Here is a 10,022-nt window from a genome sequence, read left to right on the forward strand (position 1 = left end):
GTCACCGGGACACTCATTCTTCTCTAGTGATCACAGATCTTTCTGCAAAATGGACCATATGCTGGGACATAAAAACAAGTCTCAATTAAAAAAAAATGAATTTGTTCAAAGCACATTCCCTGACCACAATGGAATACAAATAGAAGTCAATAACCATCAGAGACTTGGAGAATTCACAAACACCTGGAGGATAAAAATGAGTGGGTGATGAAAACATTCACAGATAATCAAAAGCTGAGGGACTTCATCACCAGTAATCAGTCCTATAAGAAATGCTAAAGAGAGCTGAGCAGGCTGAAAGGAAGGGACACTTAACAATTGACTGAAACTACATGAAGAAATAAAGATTTCCGGTAAAGATCACATGGTAAATATAAATACCAATACTACTGTATTTTTGATTTATAACTCCACTATTTACTTCCTACAGGATCTAAAATACATAAACTATAATGATAAATCAGTGGTTTTGTACTCAATGTAAAATATGTAATTTTTGACAAGAACTACATAAAGGTGAGGGAATGATGGAGTATAGGAACATAGTTTATGTGTCCTATTGAAGTTAAGTTGGTATCAAAGAAAAACAAGATTGTTATAGATTTAAGATGTTAAATTTAAGCCCCACGGTAAACACAAAGAAAGTATCAGAGAATATGACCATAGAGATGAAAAGTAGAGTAGGGGTTCCGAGAATTGGGGGAAGGGGCAACGGGGAGTTAAGAAATGAGTGTAGGGTTTCTGTTTGGGGTGAAGGAAAACTTCTAGAAATGGATGGTGGGAAGGTGATAGCATTGCAACATTCTAAATGTGATTAATCCCACTAATGGAATGCTTGGGAGGGGGTGGAATGGGAAGATTAAGGCTATATATATGTTTCCACAATTGAAAAAAAAGACAGTCTAAATAGGTGACAACTAAATGCCAGGAATGATCCTGGATGGGATCTGAGGATGGAGGAGAGGAGGCTCAAAGGGACACAGATGGGACACAAGAAAAAAGAAAAGGAAATACAGAATGTAAGCTTTATATCAATGTTGAATTTCTTGAACTTCTTAGCTGTGCTTAATGGGATTGCATAAAAGAATGTTCTTGTCCATGGGAAAGGTATATGTTAATTACATTGTTTGTTCAAAGATATGTGTAGCTTGCTCTCATGTTCAGAGGACAGAGCAATAGATGATGGATGATAGATAGGGAGGGAGGGAGAAAGGGAAGGAAAGAAAGAAATGGTGGTGTGACAGGATGTTAAAGGTGGTGGATCGGGGTATCAGGGGAGGGGGGTCGGGGTATGATGGAGTTCTATGTATGGGGTTTGTACTGTTTTTGCAACTGTTCCTGTAAGATTGAATTTATTTCAAAATAAAATTTATTAAATTAAAAAAAAAATAGAATACTTCTCTGCTTCCAAGGACTTTGTGAAAAGGGTGAAAAGGTAGCTGACTCAATAGGAGAAGATATTTGGAAGCCATATATCTGATAAGGATTTGCTATCCAGAATATATAAAGAAATCCTACAACTCAACAATAAAAAGATAAACAGCCCAATTTAAAAATGGGCAAAAGACATGAATAGACATTTTTCCAATGAGGAAATACAAATGACTAAAAAGTACATGAAAAGATACTCATCACTAGCTATTAAGGAAATGTAAATAAAAACCACAATGAGATATCATTTCACACCTACTAGAATGGCCACTATTAAACCAACAGAAAAATACCAGTGTTGGAGAGGATGTAGAGAAACAGGAACACTTATTCGCTGCTGGTGGAAATGTAAAATGGTACAGCCACTGTGGAAGACCGTTTGGCAGTTCCTCAGGAACCTAAGTACAGAGCTGCCATATGATCTGACAATCCTGCTACTAGGTATATGCCCAGAAGAACTGAAAGCAGGGACATGAACAGACATTTGCATACTGATGTTCAGACCAACATTATTCACAATTGCCAAAAGATAGAAACAACCCATGTGTTGTTTCCACTGAATGAATAAATGAAATATGGTACATATATACAATGGAATATTCTTCACAGGTAAGAAGGAATGAAGTCCTAATGAAAGGAAATGAAATAAACGTCAATGGCAGAGAGATTCCAAAACAAGCCGAGAGGTCACTCTGGTGGGCACTCTTACGCACAATATAGACAACCCTTTTTAGGTTCTAAAGAATTGGGGTAGCTGGTGGTGGATACCTAAAACTATCAAACTGTAACCCAGAACCCATGAATCTTGAAGACGACTGCATAAAAATGTAGCTTATGAGGGGTGACAATGGGATTGGGAAAGCCATAAGGACCACACTCCACTTTGTCTCATTTATGGATGGATGAGTAGAAAAACGGGAAAGAAACAAACAAACAAACAGACAGACAAAGGCACCCAGTGTTCTTTTTTACTTTAATTGCTCTTTTTCACTTTAATTATTCTTCTTGTTATTTTTCTGTGTGTGGTAATGAAGGTGTCAGGGATTGATTTTGGTGATGAATGCACAACTATGTAATGGTACTGTGAACAATCGAATGTATGATTTGTTTTGTATGACTGTGTGGTATGTGAATATATCTCAGTAAAATGAATATTAAGAAAAAAAAAGGAGGAATGAAGTCCTGAAGCATGTGTGACATGGATGAACCTTGAAGACATTAAGTCAAATGAAATAAGTCAGACACAAAAGGACAAATATTGAATGAGGCTAGAGAATGGAGAGTGGTTGTTTAATATGTGCAGACTTTTTAACCAGGTTGAATTTAAATGTTTGGAAATGGATAGAAGTGATGGTAGCACATTATGGTGAGTGTAATTAACAGCACTGGATTATGTATGTGATTGTAGTTGATAGGGTAAGTTTAGAGTCACTAGAAGGAAAGCTAGAGGATAAAACATGGGAATGTATAACACAGTAAACCCTGTAGTGGACAATGACTGTGACTAACAGTACAAATATCAAAAAGTTCTTTTGTGAGCTAGAACAAATGTATGTCACCTAAAAAAAACTTTAAAATGCACCTATTGCAAACTATGGACTATAGTTAACAGTAATATTTTAATCTTCTTTCATCAACAGTAACAATGTACCACACCGGTGCTAAGGATCAATAATAGGGGGGCATAAGGGGTATGGAGTGTTTTGGTTTCTTTATTGTTTTTGTTTTGGAGTAATGAAAATGTTCTAAAATTGATGTGGTGATGAAAGCACAACTATGAGATTCTATGATTGTATATGGTGGATGAAGTGCATGGTGTGTGAATATATCTAAACAAAACTGCATTTTAAAAAAAAAGTACCCAGTGAGCTGTGCCATGGGGATTTGGGTGGGAGAGCTACTGCGCTCAGTTGTTAAGAGCTCAGCCAAGGCTGTGGGACTGAGGACTAGCATGGTGACACTGGCATGATCCTTCTCCCCTTCTCCCGGGTAGTGCAACCAACCCCCCACAGGCCAGCTGATGCCCACCCCTATGCCACGGCTGAACTAGAGGCCCTGGCACTGGGTGCACTTCTTGAAGAAGGCCTTGAAGTCACCCTGAAGTCCCCTCCATCCCACCTATGGCACACACACCACTACCACCACCACCCCCCACTCCCCAGCAACTCTCCACTGGGTCTGAATTTCCCCATCCGATATGGTCTCCACTCTCCATCCAGACCTAATATTCTCCGAGAGCTGGGACCTTGCATTTCTACCAATTTACTTGACCACTCTGTTCCTCAGCTTTCTCATCTACAAAATGGAGATTATAACAGGTCCTACACAAAGGGCCGCTGGGAAGATCAAAAATAACGCGCCTGTCCTGACTCGGCCTGACACACAAAGTAAGTACTCAATAAATGATCGCCATTACCATTGAAATTTCTCCCTAACGTCTCAGCCGCAGCTCCGCGCTTGCTGGAAGGGTCTGAGCCCCACACGCACAGCCAATGTCTCCTCGACCCGGTTCGCGTTCCGCCGGGTGCCACAAACAAGCCCAACCCGGAGGCAGCCGCGCAGGCCGCGCCAACCGCAACCTCGGCCGCCCCCGCGAGGGTGCGGGGGTCCTCACGGCCGCCCCATCCCGCCCCCGCCTGCCGGCCCCGCGGACTCACAGCCGTGGGTCCCCCACGCCAGCTCCTCCTGCATCCTGCCGCTCCGCAGCCCCGGCGCGCGCTTTTGCGGGGCCGCGAGCCGAGGGTGGGGGCGTGCAGCTGAGGCCGCGGGAGCCTACGGTGCTGGAGGCGGTCGCAGGCGGGCTCCTTGAGACCCCTCGCGCCTGCTTTCTCCGCCCTGGGTCTGATCCGAGAGCAGGGGCGGCGACCTCCCCGCCCCCCGCACCAGGCTGCAGGTTCCTCCGCTGCTACCTCAGCCCGCCCGCGGCTCACAGCTGTCAGACGCGAATCCAAGCTGGGCTCCAGAGGCCCCCCACCCCCGGGCGCGGCTCTCACGGGAACTCTCCCAGCCTTCAGCACGGGGACTCACCCCTGGGACTCAGGAGTCCTAGACCGGCCGCTCCCAGACGCAGACTATCAGACCTCAAGAACTGGAGCAGGTGTTCTTAAAGAACAGAAAGCTCAGCAAGCCTGCAAGCATGTGAAGAGATAATCAGGTGTATTCGTGATCAGAAAATTACAGACATTACATGGGAATCCTGTATTTTATGTGTGATTGTTCTGTAAACCCACTTCTCTAAATAAAAGAGAGAGAGAGGGGTGGGAGGAGAGAGAGGTATCACACCAATTCAATTGCAAAAATGATAAAGCTGGATGATGCCAAATTTTGGTGGGGAATGTGGAAATGTAAGCAACCCGGTGGGAGCAACCTAGGGCAGCCATTCTGGAAAAGTCTGGCAGTAATGAGAGAAATTAAGCACAGCTGAACCATGACCCTAAACTCCTGCTCCTGAATAAAGATTTCCAAAATTCTCTTCCATGTCCATAAGGGAACATGTGCGAAGATGTCCCTTGCTGTGTTGTGTTGTGGTTGCCAGATGCTGGAGGCAACCTGAGTGTCCCTCACTGGGGGAGCAGATGGGTAAAATGTGGCACTCTGCAGCATTAGAAGCAAGGGCCAGATGTATTCCTGGGAATGTGGATTTAAACAGTGAGTGCTGAATGGAAAAAGTAAAATTAGCACATCAGAAAAATATTAAAAATGCATGTGCATAAGACAGCACAGCTTTGCAAAGATACCTACAAACAAAAATATACACGTTAAACACATTAGAATGGGTTGTACTTCAGATCCTTGGGGTATGCCCGTGTGTCTTCTCTCCTTGCCTTTTAGAGGCCTCAAAACATTTACTGTCTCCTTGGATTTAGGAATGGTGGGGTGCCAAGTATCTCTGCCTCAAGGCAAGAAGCCAACAGCACCCCAAGAACTGTAGTTACTAGTTCTTCAGGGATCAGAGGAAGAACATCTTTTAATGATTAGTCCATGGGATGCAGTTCAGAAGGTTTCATAGAGGGAGAGGTATTTGGGATGGATCTAGAAAAACAGCATCATAATAATAGCTAACATTTACTGAGCTCTGGGCTAAGTACTTTGTGTGGATTATTTCATTTTGTCTCCAAAACTACCCTATGAAGTGGGCACTATCATCATCATTTTAAAGGTGAACTGAAGGAGAACTAAAGCACAAAAAGGGCAAGTAACTCTCCCAGCCTCACAGCAGTAAGTCGTGGAGCCAGGGTTCTAACCCAGATGGTCTGATTCAAGATCCTCAGTTTGAGCAGCTGGGCAGGGTGGGCTGGTCCCTGATGGAGTCAAAGCAGACAGGCAGCAGGTGGTCATTCTCTCAGAAGGATGGGAGAAGAGGTGCCAAGGAGCAATTGGGTGGCACAGATGCCTGGCTGCCATCTTGATGTCCATGGCCCTGGGTCAGCAGCAAGAAGTGGCTGCTGCTTCATCACCTTCTTGCAGCACTGCCTAGGGACTGTCCACTTCTCCTGGTTTTCTCTGGGGAACGTGGAGATGAGAACCAAGTGACCCTGGGTCAGCATTGCAGAGACCCCCGGGAAATGGGGTGACTCTGACAGAAGCCTGGCCATCCCCACCAGGCCAGCTGCCCCTGGCCCAGGCTGGACCACACCATCTAGCACTGCCAGGTGAGCCCAAGAGGTCCTATGAGTTTCCTCTAGGAAGCCTCCCCAGCCCGCAGTGCTCCCTCTCACTGGCAGGGATTTTTTATTCATTATCCCACTTAATCCCCACAACAATCCTGCAAGATAGACACTGTTATCCCAATTTAGTGGATGGGGAAACCGAGGCCCAAAGAGGTTCAATAACTTACTGAGTCATAGGCCCATTCTTCCCAACCTCTTCCCATCCCTTCAAGTTCAACCCACTCCGGAGCCCCTATTCCAGCTCCCAACCCCCAGCTGTTGATCAAGATCAGTGCCTTCCCCTCTGTGGGCCTCAGTCTCCTCATCTAGAGAAGTGGCAGGTAGGACACCAGGGTCCGTGAGCCTCATGCCCTGACCCCGGGGTTGCGCACAGCACAGCACTCCCCCGTGCAGGTAGCCAGGGGTCGATGCCCCGCACTGGGGGCAGTTTCCTCCAGATGGCCCTCATGGCTTTTCTTGTTTCTTACTTCATATCTTAATAGAAACTAGAGATGTTTTACAAAAGAGTACTGTGACTTGTGTTTTGCAGTCTACCTAGCTGATTTCATGTCCCTTGTCATTTGGGTGACATTCTGTTAGAAAGACAGAAATCCCAGCGCCCACCCCTTCAGACCTACTGAATCAGAACCTGAATTTTAACAAGATCTCTGGTGATTCCTGTGCATGTTAAAAATGAGAAGCACTGCTCTAGTCCGTTCACACCACTTGATTCCTATCTGTTTTATTTTTATTTCAGGCATTTCTCTTTAAACTCAAGCAGGTTTAATCTCTTTGAGCTGTTGTTTATTGAACTCCAGCCGTGTCTTAGCCATTGTGTCAGTCTTTTATCGGCATTATCTCATTCCCTCCTCCCAATGGCCCTGTGGGGTGGATGCTGTTATCACCCAGGGAGAAAGCCTGAGCAGAAAGTGAGTCAGAGGCCAGAGGTCCCGCAGCCAGTCTTCTGGCTGTAGTAGTTTCCTGTTGCTGCTGTCACAAATTACCAAATACCTAGTGACTTAACACAACACAAATTTATTCACTTACAGTTGTGGAGGTTAACAGTCCAAAGTCAGTTTCCCTGGGCTAAAGTTAAGGGATCCACAGGGCTGGACCCTTCTGAAGGCTCTAAGAGGGAAATTTGTCTCCTTGCCTTATAAGGACCCCTGTGATGACATTGGACGCACCCAGACAATCTCAAGATCCTTAACTTACTCACATCTATAAAATCCCTTTTGCATTTGCAAGTTCTAGGCCTTAGGAAGTGGGCGTCTTTGCCGGCCCTTACTCAGGCTAGCGCAGGTCCTGAACCACAGGGTGGCGCTGTTGAGGGCAGAGAAGTGACACCCTTCTCTGCATCCCCTGCAGGGGGATGGGCACACAGACAATCTCAGGACACAGCCCATGACGTGTCCTTGCCACCTCACAGTGGTGGGCACCCTCCCCTCAAAGCCCCCAGTGCTCAGGGAAGCCCCAGTCTGTGGTGTCCTCTGCTCTCCTCCACCTCCTGGGATGCCCTGGCCCTACGCAGCTCAAACCAGGATTTGCCCTGGGGGGACATAGTGGGACAGTGTACACAGTCAGAACATCAATTTTACATGATGCTTGGGGAAGGGGTGTAAAAGTTGCATTTTTATCATGACAACCATGGTTAACCTGAAGTAGGATACAAAATCCACAATGGGCCACTTCAGACAAGGCCCCAGAGTTCTGTGTGTTCACATGGCTCTAGCTTTGGGGATGTTGGGGGGAAACATTTTGGGGAGCCAAGCCCTGGCTCTGCCCTTTTTCTGTCCCTGCCAGGATGCAGGGCCCATTTTCACCATGCTGTTTCTCCAGTTCTCACCTGACACACACACACACGCGCGCGCGCGCGTGCACACATATGCATACACCCATATCCATGCACCCACATGCACATATATGCACATACACACTACAGCGATCCCCATGTCATTTCCAAAGCAGAGAGTACCCGATTTCACACACAGGCTGCCTCCATCCCTTTGCTGTTCAAGACACCAGGGGTGGAGGAAAAAGAAACACCTATAATTCAGACACCAGTGGAGTTAACAGGGATGGAGGTCAGTCTGAGAGCCCTGTGCTGGGGCTTGGGAAGGGGTGGGGCAGGGTGGCTCTAGGAGCTGTGTAGCTGTTTATAAGGAGTAAGGGTTGGTTTGAGTATGTGTGACACAGGAAGCAGTTTACCTTAAAGCTGATTAGAAATAATGAAGTAGCAAAGCAAGGAAAAACATAGAACATTTGGTTTAACCGTGGAAAAACAATGCAGTTATAGTCTTTAAGAGCTCTGCATATCATTTTAGCCTATTAACTGTAGCTTAGTAATAATATATATCAAGTGCCATGCAAAAAAAAAAAACAATAAAATTTAACTTATGACAGTTTCTCCAGCAGGCTAAACTTTCCCTTGTCCTGCCTCAGGGCCTTTGCACTTACTTCTGCTGTCCTCTCTGCTCAGAATAGCTCCTCCTCACACTCTTCCCATGGCTGGAGCTTTGCCATTCTTTGAGGCTGGCCTAAGTGTCAATTTCCCAGGGCAAATTGTGCTGCCCACATCCCCACTGTCCCTCCAGGACATGGTGGTCATGATGTGTAAATCCGTGACACCTGAGTAACACTGAGTCCTCCTGCTCCCACCCAGAGCCCTTTGCCCTGTCATTTCCATAGTCAAACACAAGTCTGGTTCCAAAAGCCTTGAAAAATAATGCAAGCCACTCTTTTAAAGGGGCAAGGAATTGGTTCAGATATGGTGAAACTACCTACAAATCCATTTTCAGCATCTCTTTCCCCAAAGGTCCACTCTTCTCAATAGGGTCCCCACCTCCCCTCCCACATCTCCCTTCTACTAATACAAATAGGTGTGCAATGAATAGTCTCCTGCATATATCTTTCAGTATTTTTACCAGTGCATCTAGGGGATCTATTCTTAGAAGGGGGATTGGTGGGTCAAAGGGTAAAATGCATGTTCAATTTTACTGGCTATTGCCAAATTCCTCTCTATAGGGTCTGTACTATTTTTCACTCCCCTGTATGAAAGTGCCTGTTTCCCCACAGCCTTCCCAACAGAACATGCTGTCAAATTTGGATTTTTGCCAATCTGAATGGTAAGAAATGATAGCTCAGTGTAATTTTAATTTGCATTTCTATCATTATAAGCAAATTTGGTTATCTTTTTATGTTTAAGAGCTGTTTTCTCTTTTTCCTGAAAACAACCTGGTGTTTAGCTCATTTACCTTTACAATTGTTGCTCTTTTTCATAAGAGAATTTTAAAACAACTTTTATTTTCTGACATACTATTAAAGTAATGTTGTTCATTACCAAATAAATTTAAAAATACAGACAAGGAAAATACCCACAATCCCATCTATCCACACACCACTGTGAATCACTTGCTATATATTATGCTAGAGCTTTTCTACCCTTCTCTACACACACAAAGGTAAGATCACTGGCCTCCTCTCTGCTTAGAGTCCTTGAGGGGAGGGAGGCCTGGAGTGTTTAGGAGGGGGAAAGGAGAGGGAGTGGCAGAAGGTTCTCACCAATTGGGTGGGGAGTGGTCAGTGGGCAGCCCCTGGGGGGGGTACACTGGACTGAGTGGGCAGTTTGTGGGTGGGAAGGAGCATCTCTTTGCAGAATTACTCACTCAAAGTAGGGGAAGGAGCAACAGGAACACTGGGCTAGGAGACCCGGCCCTAGTCGGTTCTGCACTGCCCAGCGGTGTGGGGTGTGGATGTGGACAAGTTCTCCCCATCTCTTCATAAGGAGCTAGGCTTGCATGGTCTGTTAGGTCCCTGCCCATGCAAGTGTTTTATTAAAACGTGATGGGGCATCTATTAGAGGAAGAAATCTTCTATTAACAAAACAAGGGAGGCAGGGCCAGATTACTTTTCAGGCCCTTGGACACAGCCCTTGGACCTCCA

General features: G+C 45.6%; 1 protein-coding gene across 13 annotated transcripts in view; it reads right to left on the minus strand.

Moving 5' to 3' along the window:
• Positions 1 to 4,579, minus strand: part of ANKDD1A (ankyrin repeat and death domain containing 1A) — a 201,044-nt gene extending 196,465 nt beyond the window's left edge. For 11 of the 13 annotated variants that reach the window (XR_005216439.1, XM_037833696.1, XM_037833701.1 and 8 more), the window contains exon 1: positions 4,089 to 4,579. Coding sequence is in view for 10 of the 13 variants with exons in the window: in XM_037833696.1 (XP_037689624.1) it covers positions 4,089 to 4,122 (34 nt within the window). In the remaining 3 variants the exon portion in view is untranslated. Of the gene's footprint in view, positions 1 to 3,847 lie in introns of all 13 variants that reach the window. The other 2 variants (XM_037833698.1, XM_037833697.1) reach the window with 2 other exon arrangements.
• Between the last annotated feature and the right edge of the window lie 5,443 nt (positions 4,580 to 10,022).

This window comes from Choloepus didactylus, chromosome 4 (assembly GCF_015220235.1).
Source record: "Choloepus didactylus isolate mChoDid1 chromosome 4, mChoDid1.pri, whole genome shotgun sequence".
NCBI classification, from domain to species: domain Eukaryota; kingdom Metazoa; phylum Chordata; class Mammalia; order Pilosa; family Megalonychidae; genus Choloepus; species Choloepus didactylus.